The 22,951-nt window shown below is 37.6% G+C and overlaps 1 protein-coding gene across 3 annotated transcripts in view; it reads left to right on the top strand.

Moving 5' to 3' along the window:
• CDK6 (cyclin dependent kinase 6) overlaps positions 1-22,951 on the top strand; it is a 136,767-nt gene that overhangs the window by 7,822 nt on the left and 105,994 nt on the right. For all 3 annotated transcript variants that reach the window (XM_035318726.1, XM_035318727.1, XM_035318728.1), the window contains exon 3: positions 21,452-21,587. In XM_035318726.1, the coding sequence (XP_035174617.1) occupies positions 21,452-21,587 (136 nt within the window). The remainder of the gene's footprint in view (positions 1-21,451; positions 21,588-22,951) is intronic.

Raw genomic sequence — 22,951 nt, 5'->3', positions numbered from 1 at the left:
CAAAATTTAGTAGTTAATTTTGTTTCTTTTTCCAGTTTGTGGTGGTGCTGATATTGGCTGCTGGCTTTATTACTGTGCTCTTAAGAAGCTGAAAGGATGATGTTCTCAAAATCATTGAGATGTTTCATCCTGTGAAGTGTAATATTTCTATTTTAGGGGATGTTTGTCTCCAGTGAATTCTTCTTCCTTCCTTACTTCCTTTTTCTGCCAAGCTAATGTTAAACTTTCAGTGTATGATGTCATTCCTACAGATCAACAGCATGCAATACAATTTATTTTTGTGTAGCACCACTCCTATGGCATCTGACAGGCCTAAGAACAGAAAGAATACCTTCACATTGCTAGGTATGGGGTTTATCTTGCATTGCAGAAAGAGTGAAATAAGATGCAGAGATGGGGTGAAGCAAAAGAAACAGAACTGGAAACTTAGTAATTGCCAAGGTTAAAGGAATTAATGCGGCAGATTAGTCTCAACTGAGGTGGATGAGTAATGGGAAGGAAAAACTGAATGAGCCTCAGTTCAGTTTTAGACTAACACAAACAGGATGGTCTTCAAGGCAAGATGAGAAGACGGGAAATGCCTTGGCGAGAGAGAGATATTTCCAGGCTAGAGAGCAGCCGGAGATGTCCCTGCACTGTCCTGTCCCCGCGAGGAGGACACCGCGACGGAGCTGGAGACAGAGGGACGGCTCACCCAGGCAAAGGGCTTCTTTGATGGCAAGAGGGCAAGGGGAACAAAGTGGCTGACACTGATCAGGGTTTGACAGGAGGTAGGATTTGGAGAAGTGTCTTAAATTGGCAGAGGATGTTGTGAAATGGCTGCGCATGAATGCTGGCCTGTCATCATCTGTTTGCTGCCCTACAGTACACAGAATAAGGGAAAATCAGTGATATTCTTCCTGTCTATATTAATTGTTTATTAGTAATGGATGTGATGATTTAGTCTGAACACATGGCTTGCCAGAAACAGGACAAGATAAGAGTATGTCCGGAAGGAAGGGTTGAATATGGAAGAGCCTTTTAAGCCTTAGGAAATTCTCTGGAGTGAATACAAGCTTACTTCAAAAAGTATTTTATCTTACTCTGAATCTAAGCTTTTTATAAAAAACATGTTTCCAGTCTTTGTGTGAGTAAATGTTAGTCATTTTACATCATGTACAGCGCTCCCTTCCTTCTCTAAATCAGTGGAGGGTTGTGTCTGTAATGTTCCTGGAGAGACCTAGTCTTGCTGGGTCCTGCCCAGAATGAAAAACCATCTCATCCCACCACAGCCGCTGCTGGTTCCAGCCTGCTACTGCCAGATAGAGGCATCCAACCCATGGGTTCTTGGAGTGGGGTCCAGGAGTCGGTGCTGGCCACAACAGGGGCCAGGTAGATTGCCTGGGACTTTCAGGTTTGTGTCGTGATACCCTGGTGTGGAAGAGAGCAGAGGGTGCGCTCTTTCCCGGAGTTTGAAGGAGAGTAGGCTGTTGGTTGTGACTTAGCAAAGTGCCAAGTGAGTCATTCAGGTACCCTCAGTGGGACTTAAATAATTGTTCAAAGTTTGGCAGATGTGTAAGTACACTATCGGATAGAAAAATATATGATATTAAGTATGCACTGATTATTAAAATGCTTTTCTGAATAGCGTTCAGGCACAAAGCAGTGACTGGGACAGTATACATAAGAATACAAGTCATAGCTATTGATTCTTGTTCATATACTGCATTATTTCTAGAGATTTTTTTTTCTCTTGGAAGTTATAAAAAGTATTGCAGAATAAATAACATAATTATCTTGAAGCAGCAGAGATGTTTTGTACAGCAACATGATTTTGGCATCAAGTGCTTAAGTTATTTGTCTTTGAGTTGCTTAGTAATTCTTAGTTGACTTAATTCTGCTCTGAAGTTTTAAAATTGTTTTACAAAACTTCATAACCCAAAGTAACATAGCAGTTGCTGTACCTTCCAAAACATTGCAGCTGTATATAGAGTGTCTGGGTTTTACGCTGTGTATGAAATCTGGTTGTTTTCCAGTTTTGCTGAACAAGTGGATTCTTAGTGATCTAACAAATGATCATAACTGTGCCCCTATACACAAGTCACCAAGCTACTTGTTTTCATTCAAAAGAGAGGAAATTTCTCCTCATATATCACTTCTACATGTATTTTTCATATATTCTGAAAAAATATATATATATATTTTAAATTGCAAGTGCATTTAACAGCTCTATCTTTAAACTCTAAAGCATGTTACTAATAAGCAAGCTGCTTTGGAATTTTCCAAGGGGTGTGACATAACGGACTTTGATGTTTTCCATTTGGGAAACCTCTCTTGGGAGGGTTTAGATGAGAAGGTCATCAAAGAGTGGAAATGTGACAGTAGACTTCTATAACTGTTTCAAAATACCAATTGCATACAAACTTTTGTATTAATTTTCCAGTTTATTTATTTACCCATATTCCTGGAAAATTTGTTCCATCCTTAGAAAATGTTCACAAGGAAATATTACTCTAAATAATTTTTTTAAAATCTGGCCTTAAAATTTTAACAAGTCAGCAACAGGCAGAATGAAGAAGGTACTATATGAGTAATAAGAAACTCTTCTATATGATGCTTCAGATGTATTTTTAGGGTTTTATAATAAGGTGGATCTCTACACTAAGAAGCATCTCACATAAATTTAAGACCAGGTGATGTTTTCAGATACGTAAATACAGAGTGTACTGGAATATGCCAATTTGCTGGTATTGGTTGAGTTGCCTTGGGGTAGATTTCCCATGACACACCTAGAAAACAATTTACAAACTTAGCAAAATGTCACATAGTGTTTTAAAAGCATTCGTATGAACACTGATATCACTCTGGATGATCATTAACAGGTAACTGATCTTCTCTAAGTAAAACAAAATAAAAAATAATTCAGATATGAAATGATCTTTGCAGGAATTTCCCATATTTAGTGACTGAAAACTCAGTTCTAACAAAGATGAATCATACTGAGTTTAAATGAAACCTATCAAGTTTGGGCTTTTGCAACATTAGTCAGTACAAAATGTTACATGTTGTGATAGAGACAGAGAAAGGAAGTGAGAAATAGGAAAAAAATCTACGTGGTGTTTTTTCTCTCTCATGTGAAGCTTTGGCTAGGCATTTAATACCTGTTTGAAGCATGGTCACTACGATAAATCACCCAAGGTGGCTGTTGCTGTTTAACAATTTCAGAGAATTCCCTTCTCTCTGAAATCAATTAATTATAAACTGGAAATTTCAGTACTTTGTTCATTGTTTCTCAAGTGAGCATATTTCTGGGAGCTTTCTGTGAATGCAATTCCTAGCTGCACTGATGCTTTTGTTTCTCTTCATCTGTGGAGCCAGCGCTCTACTGTAAGGATAGAATTCTATCACTATTTTTTTTTTTTTCACATTTGATGTGGTATTTTGCATACAGCTGCAGAGTAGACAGTTACCTTTGAAAAGAACATTTGGCTGGTTTAATTTGATTAGAGCAAACCACCTCAATCATTTCTGAACTAAGACCGTTTTCATTTTAACTTGGCAGTAGGAGTTGGGAATGTACTGGCGGTACTTAGATGTTTGGGGGAGTACCAGTTTGGATACACAGCTAACAGTGAAATGAAACAAACCTAGAGGGCTTTCCCCATTCTGCCCCTTCCCCATGAAAAAGGAGGGTTGTGCAGCCAGTGAATATTGCATTTAACATTTACTTATTTTGACAAGGGATTTTGAATGTTTCTACAGAAATTGAAAATCTTTAGCTGGCTAGAGTGTATAGTCATACATTTAAAAATAAAATAAAATAAAATAAACAACACGTGATATTAAAAACAGATATAGGATATGAAAGTCTTCTATTTACAGCAAACTTAAAAATCCTTAGCAACAGTATTCTGAGTGAAGCTATAATAAAATCCAATGTAAAATATGGTAGATTTCTCATAGCTAAATTGTATCCCTTCTATTAAATCTTAGCAAGATTCCTCCCACCTGTCATTCTTCAGGCTTTGGTTTTTACTCATCTCATCATATAAATACATTGTGATTTTTTGGGGGTATGTGCATGTTGCATGTTAAAGATTAAATTAGATTGTGCAGATTTACAGTATTCTGTATTATATGTGATTTTTTGCTTTTCAGTTGCCCTCAATGGTGATCAAATCATTTTCCTAGAAAAACCCTTGTGGCTGTCTAGGATATCAATGTGTCTCATAAGAAATGACAGCCCTTTAATAAATTATAGCTGGATGGCATTCTCCAGAAAAGAGGATTATGATCTTTAAGTGCTCTGACTAAGCAGTAGCAGATCATCATATACAGAATATGTTAATCAGAAGCTTACAGTTAAAGGAACATTCTCAGGTTTTTCTTGCGTTTATGTTCTAAAAAAAAAAAAAAAAAAAAAAAAGTACATAGTTAAATGTTCATCCATGTGAGCAGCCTAATGTTCAGCAGAAATGGGAGAATTGCATCCACATCTTACAGCCAGCTCAGAAAGGCTTTATAAATTTATAAATTTAAGGAATGAGTTTCTGCAGGTGAAGTTAATTTATACTAGCTCTGGTTGTTCAAATGATAAATTCCTAACGTTAAGATGAACAAATATATATTAGGGCAGGAAGTCTGTGCAGAGGTGTCCCACCAAGTATGCACATTTGAGACTTTACTGATCAGATTTTAGAAGTCAGAACTATGGATTTTTTCAAACTGTCCTGGGTATAAAAAGAATTGTTTCATTAGGAGTTTTTTCACTTATACAGGCTCAGAGAGTTTCTCTTGATCTGTTTCAGTCCTCCCAGTGACATTCCCTTTGAGGACCACAGACAATTCCCTCTGCCTTAGTATGTACATTCTGAAATACTTGATTCCTATCTCTGCATTGTCACCTAAGCAATTTATAGGTGTTGCACTTAGTCCAGAACTCCAGGTTACATTGCAGATACAGTTATTTAAATGCTATGTATGTTTCCTTACTTCAAGAGGAAATGCTTCTCTATCTACAATTCTGTCTGCTTTCTGATTGCTGTTACATTGCATTGAAAGTTTATATTTAGCTTGTTACTAGCTTGCACAGCACCAGAGCCTTTAATATTGATTTCTGTGTTTCTTCCAGACAGTGAAAGTTAAAGACCTGCATTATTTTTCTCAACTAGGAAGTAGGTCATAAAGTGAATCTCATTTTGCTAATTTTATCTAGCATCACACTTCGTTTACATTTGTCATCTTTATGACTTTCTTTATGATTGAACAGCATCTGCAATTTTAATTAGTGTGTTGTTTATCCTTAGATAACCTTCTAGATCAATAATGGAGATAGGCCTACCCACCAGTCTTTGTGGTTTCCTCTTAGATATCTGTAATCAATTTGTTGCCTTACTGTTCGTCTCTGCCTTATGTAAACTGCTGAGCAACAAGTTTTTTTCAAAGCAATAATACCCATAACTCAACAGGTTTGAATCAATGGCTCTAGTCTGTAAATCAGTATTAAATATCTCATTGGGCTCGGCATTCTTGGAAGGGCCTGGACAAGTCAGTACTTCTTGAGAAATGAATACCTGTATTTCTTCATTGCACTGAATCCCATTCATCACGTTGCCTTTATGTTTGTAACTTCATTTAAAAAAAAAAAAGGTAGAGAGTTGACTGGCACTATTTATGTTTGTGCTGCTTATTGTTTGTTTTGTCTCTCTCCTTATTTTTTAATGCTTTTTATTTTTCTTAGGTCCAGTTAAAACATCTATTAGGGACACCATTTAAGCAAAAGCAAAGCTTTATGCCCTAGTGAAAAAATATGAATTCCAAGAACTTGGAATTGAACTGTAGGAAAGCCAACAGACCACATCAGTACAATAGCAGGAGAGTTGCACGGGACAGTAAGGTAACCTATTTGATTGAAAATGAAAGTATTTGTGGCTAAAGATAAAACCCAGATAGGTGAATAACACTGATGAGGGAGTCTCTTTAAAAGACATTTTAAGTATAATAGAATGTCCCAAACCAACAGGGGACTGTGATGTTTGTAAGAAAATACATATCAAAGACTGTTTGGTTTCCAGTAACCCAAAGTTGAGGATGGACAAGTTAGTTCTACAGAAACAAAACTTAAGTCATAAAGAGCAAACGTAAATGTCCTCTAGATCAGTGAAAGAATGTTGAGCCCATAATTCTTGAAGAAGTTTAAGTTTATTAAAGCAGTAATAAAGGACAATTTCAATGACTGTTCATAATAAAATGAAAAAACAGGACAAGGTTCAAAGACAAAACTCACAAACTCCTTCAACGAAGCAACTGTTTCTGGAGTACAAGGAAGAGAGCACTCACTGTGTAGTCTGAAGCAACTTACAATAATTGATTTAAGAAATTCTTATAGTCAAGGCAGAAAGTCACAGGAGCAACAATAATTAAATCTGATATTCTGGGGACAGGAATGGTTCCCAAACTTGTTATAGTACCAATAGACTTCAGATTAAGAAACAGAAGGTAAGCAGAAGTTCAACAGTTGAGAGAAAGACTATGAAAATGCATGGATTTTGCATGGCAGGTTCTTAAAGATCTGTAGCTGCACATTTTCTCAATTAGAACATTTACCTCTCCCTGGTGTGATGCTCCGTGCAGCTACTGGAAATCGTAGCTACTGCTTTGGATCTGTAGCCTCTTCTGGGTGCTACCGAGATTCTTTAAATATAGATGTAACTCTGGTTCCTGTGGTTCTGCAAAGGGGTGGGTGGTATAGAAGGGAAGAACCAAATTTTCTCCATCCTTTCCATGTCTCTACTCCAGTATATCATGTTGGAGGCACACAAGGTACACAAAGCCACAAATTAAAAAAAAAAAAATAAAAAAATAGAACAGGAATGCAAGGTAAGAATTGTGAGCAGACGTCTAACTTTAACCATCCAAATATTAAATGCATATTCCAACCTAGTCGTGCAGATTCTCTCCATGGCGAGTGCAGAGAGTGAATGTGCTTTCTGAGAGTAATTCGTCCCCATCATCCTCTGTATCTGCCCTGGAGCTGATTGAATTGCCATCTGGAAACTCCTTGCTCTCTCTTGTTGACCACAGAGTCCAGGTGTCTCATACAGACTGGACACCAACTGGAGCCTGCTGAAGCTACATGAGATACGTGCCAGTCAGTACAGTTCAAAAGTTTGAAGGTGGAAAGTGGAAACTTGGGTAGGGATTTTGTATAGCAAATAAGAGAATTTACAAAAACAAATAGGAAATTGTTTTTTGGGTGGAGGAACAAAAATCTAGCAATGAAATCAGAACTGTCAAATTAGAGGAGAAATGAGAAGTAAGTATTACAGGGGACCTTAATTTTTTACTGAAGTCTGGTATATGTATTGTTGATAAGGCTTTGTACAGGATGCTTTTTTATCAGTTAACAAAAAATGATGTATTTCTAATAATAGAGGTTAGGTTTCTGTGAAATGTACTGACTTCAGACAATCTGCTTCTGGTTTGATCTTGGCATCAAAGTACTAAAGGGAACAGGATGTAGCTGGAATGGGTCATCATTGCCTGGTTACCTTGTACACAACTTTAAGCTCCAGCAGAAGCCATTTTGGTCAAAAACTGTTAATCTCTTATGAGAGGAAGAGTAGCTGAAGATGTGTGTTGGAGTAATCCAGCCCACAAGTGGCTTGTGGCATGTTTCAGAGTCTTCTCATATACAATTTTTCTTATTTGTTTTTCTCATTTTCCTCTTTCTCATTCTGCCATATTGGTCTGGTATGGGATTTGCCACTAAGTGGGCTAATTACCTCATTATTAATAACATTCTGATGCTACACATAATTTTCCTTCATAATTACTTCAAATTCCTTTTGAGCAAATTACATGATTGTACAATTGCAAGTAGCTGAAAAATTCTAGTGTCTAACCTATATTACACTCTGAATTATCCAAGACCTTCCTTGGGTTCTTGGAAAGCAGTGAGACCTTTATCTCTTGCAATAATTTTTCTTTTAATTTCAAGTTTTATTTTTCCATAAACTTAAGACACGCCAGCCCACATTGCTGGGTAATGGCCTGCAAAATTAAAATCAACCTATTACACTAACAGATTCTGCTGCGATATTTTTGACCAGGTAAAAATGTTTTCTGTCAAGTGTTTGTTGTTGGAGCTAGTTCTTTTATAGCTTGAATCACAAAGCTTGAAAACGGATTTTCTTATTTTTATTTTTATTATGGGACCACTAAGACAAAGTAATTGTCTTTATTTATAAGCTGCTCCATTAAGCTATTTGGTTACCTGTAACTGCGCATGTGTGTATATGTGGAAAAGAAATACCATGTAAAACTTTACTGCATTTATACCAGGAAGTTCAAAATTATTATTTTGTAGCATGGATGAGGATAGTTAGACATGCAGAACTGCAGTTAATTTTAAATCTGTGCCTTAAAAATGTTTGAGATGTTTTTCTTTTTGAAGTTAAAAGAAAAAATTGAAAGGGAATGAGGGCAAGCCAGACAACAAATCATCCCAAAAGCTAATTGTTTTTAAAAAGTTACATGACATTGAAAATTGAAACTTGGAACTAAAGTGCTGTCTCATTCCTAAGCATAATAAAATAGTAGATTTTGTTAAATGTATTCTGGAAAGTGTAAATAAAAATTATAGAGCCTGATGTGAGTGGCAAAGAGCCCAGGCAATATCCAAAAGAGTAAACATGTAATGGCTTAACCTAACTGGGGCACAGTCCACTCTAGCAAGCAACTGAGCAGGGGATGTCAATATTTAAAAGCAGCAGAACTGATTTTTGAAACAGATGGCTTTTTTTTTCCTTCTGTGTGCAGTACAAATATATTTCTTAGGCTTTAGGTAATATTTTGATGATGGGATTATGTGTCTCATTTTAATGTTGACCCTTTTATTATTTTTTAAAATCTTACAAATATACATCCACTTTGATCGCTCATCTTTCAAGTATGAAAATGCCAGCTTTAAATGGCATTATTTACTCAGTTGCAGAACTCATTCATCCTAGAATACATCATTTATACAAAAATATTGCAATATTATCTTTTCAGTTTTTAAATGGAGATTCTCCTTAAAAAGACTGTTGAGCTTTTGAAATAGGTTAATTGCAATTTGCTGAATGGTCATGATTATGGCTTTTCTAATGTATTGCTCTGGTGATCATTTTCACAAGCCTAAAAAAGTGTTCTTGTGCAAGGCTTTGGAAAAGGTAAATTTATGTCACCTCTCTGTCCTCTGGAGTAAAACAGGGAGAACGCACAGCATGTAGGTCAGTAGCCATACACCATTCAGGCATTCATAGAAATGGAGACTACCGTGTCTTCCTGGGTTTAGCAACAAAAATGGTCTACTGTGTATATTTCTTCCAAATGTTCTTCAGTGACAGTTATTTCTCAATGAAATATTTTTGTAATGCAGACAGAGATTTTTATTTCAGGATATATAGACATCACCAGTTGTGATGTTTTAAACCCAAGAAATGCCTACATGAAAAGTAGGTAAAACAGAGATTTTGACTTCTCTTCCCAGAATGTCACATCAATTCTGTGATAACTCAGAAAGCAGCTGAATGGGCCTTTATAAAAAATATGAACTAAGTCACTTCTAAGTGGAGACAGCTGGGGTCTATTTAATATCCTGTGTAAAATGGTCGGGTCAACTTCCTGGAATAACTTAGGAGTATTATTTCATGAATATCCCAGTGCTGCAGGAACCTGGGGTGGCAGTGAGGCTCTTGAACTGAAATGGACCTCAAGGAAAAGCTCTGTGGCCATAGCTGTGTATTTGGTATTGGACGGTAAGAAGCATTTGGGAACCTGTTGTGTCTGTGCATAAGTGTCTGTTGTGGGTGCTCATTAATGCAGGCAACTGGTCTCAGGTTTTTCTTCCAATCTTATATTCTTATGATTTAGGCATTAGAATACTTGTTGAAAAGCATCGTGAAGTGACACTGGACAGGAAGTCCAGGGATTCACAAATATCCTGATGGCCTTAAGTACCTAGGTTATTCTGTAATTTGGGATGCTGGCTCCTAAATCATTTAAATTTTCTTGGCAGTTTCACAATGTCTTTTTTCCCCTTACAATTAATCCAGCCATATCCTTGCTATCTAAGACTGTGCATTTCCTTAGTGTGTTCCCTGTATCTGTTCAATTTAACCACTCTGGACTCCTTAAGTTTCTAATCTAATATTATTTTGTTGCTCCTGCTATCCCATTGTATAAGGGTGAAAAGATGTTAGTCTTTGTAGACCAGTGCTGCTGGTAAGTGTTCACTCCCACCTTCCAAAAGTGGCACAATATAGCAATTGATATAACACACAGTCCAGTGGCAACTTAATTATAAACCTCCAGTGCACTAAGTATGAAAATTCATGATAAAAACTGTACAAGAAGATAATATGTCCAGTATGGTTAGATACATCTCACAGCATGAAAATCTGGCCTTTCCTTGACTGCGTATTTAAATAGAAGATAAATGGGAGCTTTAAATAAGAACTAAGAGAGAGATGGGAGCACACTATTAAAAGTGAGAGGATGAAGTCCTAACATGATGATTAGCTGATTTACTTCAGTTGGATAGAAATGGGAATTGTAATATGTATACATATATATAGTCAGTGAAATAGGCCAGCTGACCAAGACCAGAAAAGGCTTTTGTAGACTGTGCTGGGGGTGCCTGTGTGGTGTGTTTTGGTCACCTGCAGCAAGGCTCAGGACCATTGGATGTGGTACATGCTTCTGTGCTGGTTCAGAGAACAGAGGTAAATTTGATGGTCTAGGGCCTGGGGGTAGAGAAGAGAAAATAACGAGGAACAGGAGGTTCTTCCTTTAGCCCTCCTTGTCTCTCAATATCTGCTTACTGTCTCTTGACTTATTTTTGGACTAAAAATAATTATATGAATAAAACAATTTGTATAAGGGCTGGAGAGGGTCAGAACAGTTTCCATCTATTGGAGTATTTTTCTGAAATGGAAAAGGACAGATCGTGTAGGGAAAGGTGTAGAACAGGACAGAGCCAAAGGGATAATTTTCAGCAAATTAAGCCTCAGCAGTTTTGACAGACTCGCTTTATGATCATAAGTAATCTGTGTCCACTCATTTTCAAGTCCATGCAGCATTTGCAGGCAGATGTGAGGCAGCCCTGCCTCCTTCCCCAGCAGATGCCTACTTGCTTTGCCTGCGTGTTGAGCCAGCTGGAAGCTGCGTAGCCATGTTAGCACTGCTGAGCCTCAGCCATTACGCTCTGCTGTCCTCACGTCTTCCTCAGCTCAGCCCGAGCTGACATGGGCTGTGTGGACAATGCAGAGCACACTCTTGTTTGCTTGCAGAAGTTCGGTAGATGTGCCTTGTTTTCATTTGTGGAGATGTAAAAATGTTTTAGCGCTCCAGGAACCAGACCTTGTTTTGCAAGATTTATTATAGCTTGCTCGTTCCTTTCAGAAATGTGAAAGACATGTTGTTGCAAAACAACCAAAATATCGTTTTGTCATGTATTTACATTTGACATACACCATCATTTACAAAATGCTGAATTTATTTCAAAACTCTCCATGCATTAAAGTGTAAACCCTAATCTCATGCTGCTAAAAGACGCCCCAAAAGAAATAGTTGCCTTTGCCCCGAAGTAATAAAACAGTCAAATAAAATTTATTGCCAGCTCAAAATGCTACTAACACCTCATTTTCATTGCCAAACTCTGCAAATAATCTTTAATTTGTTTTCTTTTACATATGTGTGCAAGAGCTTAAAGGAAATACTTAAAAAGCTGTATGGTCTGTAGAAAAATTCACTCAGCGTGCATTAATCTTTAAATGACTGGCTCACAGGATCGTGTAAACTGGATGCTAAAGGAGGAAACGTTTACTAGACAACTACCTGGGGAATTGGAGGATAAAAGCACCTGAGAATCTTACAGTAATGAGTATTTGTAGTTTTCTTTGCATGTGTTATGAATTAATTTTAGAATAAGACAGTTTATTAGAGGAAATGGCATGACAGCCAAGGAGCCTGTACAGCAACGTGTGAATGAGTGTGTGTAAGTGGGATGCAAACCTCTCTAAGGAAAAGAGCAGCCGTGAAGCCCACAGTTTTAAAAACCTAGTAAGATGCAGCATCTCAAATTCTGATGAAATGTGTAAGGAATTTGCACGCTAATGGAAATGAGGATCCCTTTTTATGTATCAAGTGTTTAAGAGCAATTGCCTCCTGGCTATATTTATTAAGCCAGAAAAATCTTGTAAAATTTCTATTGAATATTTATTAGTCCCATTTGTTTCTTTTCTGTACAACATGAATATTAAACTCAATCCTGCAAGTTTGTCACAGGTGAAACTCCCTTTCAAATTAAAGGAAATTCTGGCCCTGAGCCAAAGCCAGTTATATATATGCATGTACTAACTTCATGAGGCTTAGGTAAAGGCTCTTGTGTGCAGAGCTTTTTAGGATGGATCCCGGTCTGTGGAGCTTGAGTGAGTAGGTTGGAGGTGTTTTCAGTGCTGTTTTTTGACATCTCTCATTTTCTTATAAGTTCCTTGTTAGAATAAATGCTTATAAACATCTACATAATCAATTGAACGTATTCTGGAATCCCACCAACTAAAATTGCTCAATTATAGTTTTCCTGGGAAAGAGTCATGTCTCCTAAATTCAGTTGAATTCAAGTGTCTGGTCTGAATTAGTCATCTCAATGTCTTCCTTGGCAAACAGGAAGACAGTACCCACTCCTCTCCCAGTTTATTCAAGGGTGATGTGGCCCTTTCAGACTAATCACCAAAGTCCTGAACAGTTCCATTATATGCCTTGTATCTCTTCCGGGGAAACTGAGGAGAGAGCTCAATGCTCCACAAGCTCTGCTGGTCTGCCCATGAAAATGGATGACATTTTATCTGTCTGATGAGGGGTAGCCAAAGACAGCTACATTGGATGGAGTTAGCTAGCATGCCTTAAATCTGACAGACCTGGCATCAAAACCTGATCAAAGTGATGCCTCAAATCAAGTGTGGAAAAAAAGCACCAAGAACTGGGTCTCTATTTTTGTGTCCTTTAACCTTGTGCATGACAAGCATGTGTGGAAATTAATACACAGCATCAAAAACACCTTTTGAATTTTCACTTGGTGCATTGCTGTACATAGCAAATGGGTTTGCCACCCAACCACCATGCTTGCTTTGGAAGCGGGTGGATATATCTGGTCCATTTTCAGGAAATTTTGAGCAGTGCAGCAGCGTTAGTTCTGGTGAATTTATAAACAGATTCTTTCAACAAATTTAGATGTTTTTAAAGTTGTTTTCATGCAGTTTGAGTAAATGGTGATAATTTGCTGTTTCCATTTGTAAGATAACAAGATCTGTTCATATCCATTCGTGTTTCCTAGTCCCCTAGGTAAAGACTGAGAAAGCGATGTGGTTCACAGTTGTGTTCATTTCAAAAGTTAAGGAAATACAAATACTGTGATGAACTGTTTGCAATAAATCATGAACATCGTTTTCAGAGAAGTATAGCCATATGAAAAAATTGCCTTGAGTCATAAAGCTAATAAAGGAGAGACATTGGTACAGATAAGGGCATTGAGGTATAAGAGGGGGGCTCACTTGCAGCACCCTAGACTGCAGAATTATCTCTGCATGAATAAGAAAAGCAAGACCAGGAACCACAGATAGTAACCATCATAGTAGATATAGGTGTAAATGGCATACAGGGGTTTACATTGCTCTCTGTCCAGGTAACAACTGTCTGAGTATAGGGTTCTGTAAGAAGTCTGCACCTGATTTCCCAGACTGATGATTGTTTCATTCTCTTAGAAAGGATTTTCTTTGCTATAATATTATCTTGAGAGCCAATGACATTGTACTTAAGAAAAGATGCATAATGATAAACCCAGAATATAAATACCAGACATTACATTGACCATTAAATGTTTTACTATGTTTTACTCCTATATATACTAATTGCTTTATTTTTAATAAATGGATCATAAATATGCAACATCTTACATTAAAAACATTATAGATTTCTGTAATAATTCCTTGAATACATTAAAATAATATGATTCAAAGATCTCAAAAGAATTAATTCAGTTTTCAAAATAAGAGCTGTCATTACTAGTATTTACATGATTTATTTACTTTGCGTATATCAGTTTTGGCAAATTAAATGATAATTTATGCAGCCATAAAATCTTCTGAAGATAAGTTGTTGGTTTTATTAAAGCCTAGAAAAAAAATGATCAACTTAGATTTAGATTCTGCATGTTTGGCATGAGCACATATTCAAAACGTAAACTGAATTGTGGAATTGGTAACAAGCAATTTGATTGCGAACTACACATGAACTGGATTTAGTTGTTTCCCATCTTGCACCAGGTACTGCTGGCAGCCCTGGGTAATTTCTGTGCTCCTTGCATTTGAATTAAACAAATTCAATACTCAGACAACAGTTTTATTTACATGTTAAGCAATTTAGAGAATGCAAAAAGGAATGCAACTATCCCTGGGGAAGGTTCTCTACCGAAAATCTGAAACATTTATGAGGCGCATGCATTGCCTATGAATTAGAGCATCTTTAATTTGTGCTCGAAACTGGAAGTTGATGGGGAGCCCTCAGCAATGTGTAGCAGCTCTGTGCATGACTGAAGGGCAGTGTATATTCACGTGCTCCAGGATCACATGAGAGCACCACGAATAGGTCAGACAGCAATTGCTGATCTTAAAGAATCTGTCAGTGGCCATCTTTCCAACAGGCCATGCTGTTTTTCTGATGTGGGGGAGACGTGGCTGTCCTCACGGAGAGATCCAACCATCAGTTTGGTACAGCAACGCACAGGGCAAGCAAAGGCATCAACAGGCTGGTATTTTTCCCAGATAATGTTAATTGCTCAGCATGTGGCCAGCTTGGATTTAAAATCAATTGCAAAGAGATGAAGCTGCTAATTGACTGGTGAGGAGTAAGTATTTTGAAAAACTGGTGAATTGCAGGGCTAATCCTGAAACTGAAGTCTGCTGCTAACACTGAATTGTTGACCTTCATCAGATTCATTACTGTTCCTTGACTATTAAAAGTAATCTCCCTTCCCAAAGAAGGTGAACAAGAAATGGCAGTTTTAGGGCTAAAAAAGACAGCATTATGCTATAAACAAAGAAAGGTGTAGAGAACATGTTGTCAAACACATTTTTCCTTGAAATAAAACTCTCAACAACTGAATATTTTACTTACTTGGGTGGCATGGTGAGTAAACATATTTGGCCTTTTCACCTTTTGGGCAAAATCTTGGCTTCTGTTGAAAATGAAAATGAGTTTTGGTGGTTTCATGGGAGCAGACGTTTGTCTGCATCATAAAACCATTCACGCTGGCACCACAGCTCGGCGTAGCTCAAGTGGGGCCCAGCAAGGAGAGCAGGGGTGCTGCAGGTCAAGGCTCCAGGCAGCACGGAGCGTTGAAAGCTTGCCCAGGCAGCCCACACTATCGGACTTTAGCCAGTGCTATTTACTTCGCCTTCAAGAGCATCAATTTCTCTCTGTCACTTTCCCTGTCTCTCCTCCTCACACACACTTAAAGAACAAAAACATCTTTTATAGAGCTAAGCATTTTAAATAATTTTTCCAAGTCAGAAAGGCAGAGAGACTGGAAAAAATTACAGCACAAAGCTCAGCTTGCAGATGAACGATTGCCTTGTCATCCTAACATCCCCCTTCCTTCCCTTAAACCTCACTGCTGAGTGGGCTCTAAGCAGGGATGTTGGCTGGGCTCTGCTGGGGTAGGTCTCCAGGCGAGGATGTTCTGCTGCCCTGCTCTCATCATGGCATTCCTCCTTCGTGGCAGCTCTCTGCTCTGCATGCAGCAGATAATGAATGAGTTGAAAACATTTATCTGCATGACATCTGTCTGTCCGAGATAAACTCGTTTATTTTATCTGATGTTATGTTCTGTCCTCTTCTGTTACGTGCCTGAAAGAGGTTTGTTCTGAGGAAAAGAAGAGGTCCTGTTACTCTTTCCTGGGAGGGCAGCAGAGAAAAAAAAAAAAAAAAAAAAGTTTGCTGCCTCCAAGAACTTGCTAGAAATGCAGACGATAAGGATTTGAGACTCAGAGTTGCCATCAGCAGTGCCCAGATACCCGAGGTTGTTTTACTTAATCAAGATTGATGCAGAACATCTGACTGCTGCTGGATGGAGCTCATGGTGGCCTAGTGTACCACGCTGCAGGCAGTTCTGTGCTGTCCCACTGTGTGTCTCCAGTCCTGAGGTGGGTCAGCTGAGGGTGGTCTAAGTGCCCCTGCATTGTTCTGCAGTCTGCCATCGAGGCATATCCCATATCCCATGTATCAGCGCACATCAGCGCAGTGCAGCTGGCATGACGAACACATTGAGAGCCTCCTAAAGACCCCGTACACTTACAAAATGGGAACTTAGGTCTTGCATTACTAAGTGTTTTTACAAATGTTATCACAGGAAAAAGAAAGAAAAATAAAATAAAAACCCACACTTAAAACATTAGATACTTTGAGTTTAGAGGCCCGTTCATCTGCCTGTGCTCTTTTTGTCATCTAAAATTACTTCACTAAAACTCCTCAGAGTGAGAACGTACATCTGAAATACTGGCTTGCAAAGGCATGGAAGAGCAGGTGACTGCTGATGAGGCTGAGACAAAGCAGTGTGTCCTGAACAAAGAGAAAGAGCTCTGTCATACGTTTTAGAGTGTGAAGCTCTATTTCCTGTTTTGCTACACGGGACATGGTTCTTGTAACGCACATGTTCCAGTTCACTTGCCCAGCTATTGTGTTCTTCATCTGAAATACGGCCCCTTTGTTACAATACATTTGGTATATGTGATTTCAAGTGAGGACTGTTTTCTGTTAGCGGAGTATTTTCTTCTTCAAAAACAAGGCAGAAGGTAGCTAAAATTAAAAGTATGGGGAGAACTGGTCTTTTCAAGGAATACTTAGTTTAAGTTGGGCTGAGTGAAGGGCTTTCATCTGGTCAGGAGCCAGGTTTTACAGACTGAGTGTCTTCCAAAGAACAGAAGCGTCTTAAGGCTGTTGCTGAAATTTGGACTCAAAGGATGCCCGACTCGTTCTTCAGTGCATTTAGGTATGAGAGGCTGAACATTTTTGTGCCCTTGAAAATTATGGATTTAGAGGATTAAACTGAGCCAAAGCCAGTGAAAGCAGAAGCTATTCAGGTTCCCCCCGGATATTTGCCAATAAACCTCAATCATGACCTGTAATAGTCTTAGTAACCCAATCTTGTGGTGTTTGCATTTACGCTGTCAATCATACATAAATTTTGTGATGGTTTTCTGTCATGTGGTAAATACCTTGTGGAGTTAGGTGAGACCACCAAACCTTTCTGTCTAAGTCTTTGTCCAGACTTCTGAAACCTGGAAATGTCTTAAACTTTTCTCCTCATAAATCAACAGCTCTGGTTCTCTTTCGTTGTCATACATAAACTAGGAAGTAACTCTTCCTGGGAAGAGACTGCTCCTAAGAAAATTATGGTAAACCCATGTTACTGAAACACTTTTGAGGCCTGGGACTGTTTTTTTGTTCAATGCTGTGAGTGACCAGCAAAGTAACAGGATCTTTGTTCATTTTGGATTAGTCCTACTGCAATAAAAATAACAATAAGCTCTTGGATGCTTTGGCAGCAAGTATTCCCTCTGGCTAATTTTCCAGTTGTACTTACTCATCTGTTTGAAAGTAGCCAAGGGAACTGATGTCCTACAGTTTTTCAGGTCTTACAGTCAGTTCTCTTTTTAGGTATGTCTTGCAGGTGGCAAGTTTGATGTACCAGTGGTTTTGATTTTTTCATTGCTGCCTTGCTGCCTCAGTTTGCTCAGGAAAAAATGTGTGAAAATGGGTAACTTTATAGCAACTCTCAGAGCATCTCAAAAGCAAATCTAGTAACATTGAAGGACTTTCTAGAAACTGTTAGCAGATTAGTATGGGTCAGAATATATGCAGTGTTTTCAAAGGAACTGGAACACTACCTGTTTTCTGCTGAAAAATATTGACTTTCGTATTACATATTGTAAAATAAAGATGAACTGAGATTGCATTTGTCAGATTACATGTTGTAAGAAACAACAGAGACTTCAAGACACATCATCAAGTTTTCTAGAAGAGCCTTTTGTAGGAAGAAAGGTACTCTGGTTATAGTAAGATCCTCTAGGTGCAAGGCATGTGAAATATAATAGACAGATTTGTAGATTTGTAGCTGGTACGCTTTTTTACTTGAGTACAATTAACTTGAAAAAATGCATTAAAACACAGGTACTCAGTGAGTGTCTGTTGAACAATGTGCTAGTTCAGATCGATGCATCAGGCAGTGTATGACTTCCAGCCAAACATCTTGTTAAATGCTTGCAGGATTTCCCATAGCGGATCTTACTTTAATCAAATAATTCAATCGTTTCTTTTCTAAGTACAATAGAAGGGCTGGGCTTGTGTTTACAATGTGTTCAGTATGGAAATCCTGTATTAATTGAGGTACATTTACTTCACTTAGGACAGTGTCCACATCGTAACTCTTTAAATAAAAGGCCTTTGGCTGTTGCCTGAGAGGCAATGACATCCAAAACTGGCCCATTACATACAGAGGTCATGAGGAAATGGTCTGAAAGATGGATAGTGTAGACAGCAGGGGTATGCCTAAATAAAGGAGGAAACTCTGTGAGTGATTTTCTACAGTGGATGTAAAAGAATATAATTTATGAAAAGTAGTTTTATTCCTATGGACGCTATCAGGTGAAGAGGCTGTGTCTTTCTCAATCTATTTCCCAAATTGTGCAGGCAATGCCAGATGTTGCCTTTTTGTAATACTGCAGATTCATATAAGCTGTGCTTTAAATTATTATCTTTCTAAGGCAGCAGCTGTGTTTTCTGTGAGTAAACATGATGTGCTTCCACTCAGCCTGGTGCAGGATCTGGAGTTTCTATTATTAACAGTAGAGCATTTAGAGTTTCACATAAAGGGTGTATAAAAGGGAAATATATTATTACTCAGTGATAGTATTATTACTCAGTAATAGCTGGCTAAGATTGTACTCCTTAGAGTTCCTAATTTTGCTATGCCAGTAAATGCCAGAATCAAAATGAGCCCGACACAGAAGAATTAAACAGAGAATTAGCATTTCCTTCTGCAGTGAGTTGGAAGATACATTTTGCTTCTATATTCTATACAGTGAAATATTTTTTTTTTTTTTACCTTTTTTTTTACTGAATTATAATTCTGCTATAGTTGAAAAGTAATTTTGCCAGTGTATTAAATACCTGGCAAAAGAGGTGTTTTAGAACATTTTTAGGTAAATGTAGGTCAACACAAAGGAATCATACAGTTGGAAATATTTTCCAGTGTTTACGTTCAGATGTTCAGACCTGTCTGGCTCCTCTCTATTTGCATGTGTTGGGGTTATAGGCAGTCCGGCTACATTCCACATTGATTTACATAAATATATTACAGATTATTAACCTCCAGCCAAATACCAACAAATTTAACTTTTCAGGAAGACTTGCGATGTTTCACAAAACTGATTTACTGTGTATGGGGCATCTACCTTCCATACATGCCACATTAAGAGAATCACAAAGAGAATACTAATTCTGTTTATGAGAAATGTGCTGTCGCAATCACTGGTTTCCCATAATCATTTAGTAAATATTTGTTCATACGATGATTACAGATTAAGCACAGATAACATTTTCTTAAAAGACGTAGGGTGATGGTCTCTTCATATCCTGTAACTCTAGTTCCCAAATTATTACTCACTGAAAAGATTCTTTAAGCTAAAAGGAATTTACATGTATCCCTTTCCAAAACATGGTGGCTAATAAACATTTTTTAAGTCTGTCCAAAGATTATTTAGGAAATGCTTTTAAAATGGGTCCAGAACTATAACGTTAAATCTGTACCATCTCAAGTGAAGCATAATGCTGTCTTAAATTTTGGTTACAATCTTCACAGGTAGCTATGCTAATTCTTATCTTCCCTTGCCTTGTGAAATATCTTGATATTTAAGGTAAGAAGTAAAAACTCAGTACAAAACATTTACCTCGTCTGTATTTCACATGACCTATTTTACAAGCAGTGACCCCCAAGGCTTTGTGTGTGATCTGTTTTGTCTCCAGATCCTGCATAGAAAGTCCTTAGTCCTTGGACAAAGAAAAAAAATATTACTTGATAAAATTATCAGATATCCTGCACTTTCCAAAAGTAAGCAAGCATTTATTCTAAGAGAATAAAAGATGCATATAATACAACAGTGTAGCTGCTATGATGTTGACCAAAATAAGTGGTATTGTTAACAGAATAGTAACAAATCACTACTTTTGACTTGTTATCACTGATAGGTTCTTCAGTTTAACTGTATCTACTTTTTTTGCTCAGTAACTGTGTATATATATATATATATTTAAATCTACTGTCACTTAATAAAAGTAACAATTGATTTTCTGTCTCACTTCAGAGGGAGAGACAGTCCGATCTGTACAGTTTTAAAACTAACTGAATGCACACATTAGTAAAGCATGTGAGTAGGGGACAGAGGATTTCCTATTGTGATTTTGTAGAAGAACAAGAAGGGACTTGAAGGAGGGTAATGAATCTGATGGTCACTGGTATGACTATCGGTGTGAAGCACTGAAGGATGGGCAGGCATTTGTGCAAAAGATAAAAAAAAACAGTACAGTAGAAGAAGCATAGAAAATGAGAGAAATCCTAATTAAAAAGAGAAAACAATAGAAAATAGGCTAATCAGATATGAATGTGATGTTATGAAGAGCTCTGGAAATGAGCTTGAATTTGATGTTGTGCAACAAGGTAAAATGATAAAGAAATTCCAGTAAAAGGATGATGGAAAGTGATGAAGGATTTCTTAGCTGTGACATTTTGTACATAAAGTTTTTTTCCAAGCTGTATCCTGACTCTGAAGGTATTCCTTGCTTCTGGAAACTTGCACTAGTTGACACAAAAAATCTGTTTCAACCAAAGAAGATTTAAATCCAAACATAGGTAAAGGTGAACCTGATAGTTATGTGGGAAGAAAATGAAGGTGCCTGTAAGCACCCTGTATCTTTTTTTCTTCTCCTCAGAAATGTTACTCATATTGGTTTTTGAAAAGCCGTGTGGTTGATGCAGCATAGACTGTGGATAAATATCAAGTTATTTTCTGTGTTAACTTCAGTTGCTCTGTCAACAAAATATTTTCTTTTCATGTAATTATTTTACTTTGATGAGCTGATGATTCTTACTACTTAATCCTATTTTAGAATCCCCACATGAAAGAGAGAGTTGATATTATCAATGTATCAATAGTTATCTGATGAATCAAGAGCTCTTTGCTCTACCTTTGGAACATACCTTTTTTTTTTTTTCATTCTCTATGCTATAAGAAATGTAAGTAGACCTGTGTGAGCTGCAAAGTATGTCTGTACTGGTTCCTTATACTTACATCCTCTTTTCTTTGTCTTCTCTCAGATTGTTTGATGTGTGCACCGTGTCACGAACAGACAGAGAGACCAAGTTAACATTGGTGTTTGAACATGTGGACCAAGACTTGACTACTTACTTGGATAAAGTTCCAGAGCCTGGAGTGCCTACTGAAACTATAAAGGTATTTCAGAAGAAAGATGCTGCATACTCTTTCAGAAAATATAAGATAGGAAGGACACAGAGATAAATCATAAAGACCTTACTTTTTAATGTTGTAGGTTTTATAATACCAAAAGTGAGTAAAACCCAGCTTGGGACATGAGTTGCAATGCAGCAATCTGTATTCACTAACTGAAGTATTCTCTTTGTAGAAATGTTGTACTTGTTTCTTTCTCTTTTAGATTTTTAAATCCCCTGATTCTCTCCCGTTTTACTGCATTCCTACCAAATGTAGCATCTCAAATCATTAAGAATTATCTTTGCTCACAACTATGGGCAGATCATTGCATTACTGTTTAGTCCAAGACCGTTTTAATTTTCCCTAGAAGGTGGTTGATAGAGTCCTGGATATTGTTAGAATTGATAAGATAATTCTATGGTCCTACCTCATTCTCTTTGCTTTCTTTTTCCCCAAGACAGTCCTTCCCTTGCATGTCCCTCTGGCTAGAAAGGTATCTATACATCTCAAGAGCAGTAGATGTTCAACATGGACTTGCTGGGAGGGTGCTTGAGCTCCTTCTCTGCAGAGGACAGAGGAAGTGCTCAAGGAAGGGGGTAGCATGACCATTTGTAGAAAACAGAAAGTCTCTCAGGAACTGGAAGCATGGTCATGAAGTTTTCCATCATGTCATCTCATACTCTGCATCTGCAAGGGAGAACCTCTTCCCAAGACAGGAAGTGTTTGTATTACTGGTACTTAAACATGTATTCCAACTACTCTTCTCTCCTGGGAATTTCACAGTGAAGTGCTACATCAAGGATCATAGCTTGACGTGTTCGACAAACATTTCTGGAAAAAGAAGTAGAGGGATTGATGTTCCTACATTTTGATTACCTACCTAACAATTCTTTTGATTTTTCTTTTTCATGATGAGAGCTAATTTATGCTTTCAGAGAAGGATTGCCTTGCATTTGTATAAGTACTTTCTGGAGGTATGTTGTGTCTTCTCAGTCTGGCAAAAGTCCTGAGGGAGGAAAAGATGAGAAAAGAAAACATAAAAACCTATCAGAAATTTAGTTGTTTTAATATTTTTGTTAACAGCTTCAAACCTAGGAGTTGTTTGATCTTTCTGTATAAAATGAGACATAACACTGATAAAGATCTTTTCACTTGTATCAAAGTCACAAATGTACAACATCAGCCAGTTCTAGCAACTGTATTTTTTAAGCCACCCTGAGTGGATAATGAAAAAAAAAAAAAAAAAAAAAAAAAAGAAAAAATTGATACAACCTCAATTCAGTCCCAGCAGAAGACTGGAATGTACCTCTTGCATTTGAAGGGCTCTTTTATGTTAATGCTTCTAGGGTTCTACAGCCTCCTAGGGC

The sequence above is a fragment of the Oxyura jamaicensis genome, chromosome 2 (genome assembly GCF_011077185.1).
Source record: "Oxyura jamaicensis isolate SHBP4307 breed ruddy duck chromosome 2, BPBGC_Ojam_1.0, whole genome shotgun sequence".
NCBI lineage: Eukaryota > Metazoa > Chordata > Aves > Anseriformes > Anatidae > Oxyura > Oxyura jamaicensis.
The sequence above is the reverse complement of the archived record's forward strand: the minus strand, read 5'-3'. Positions and strand labels throughout refer to the sequence as shown.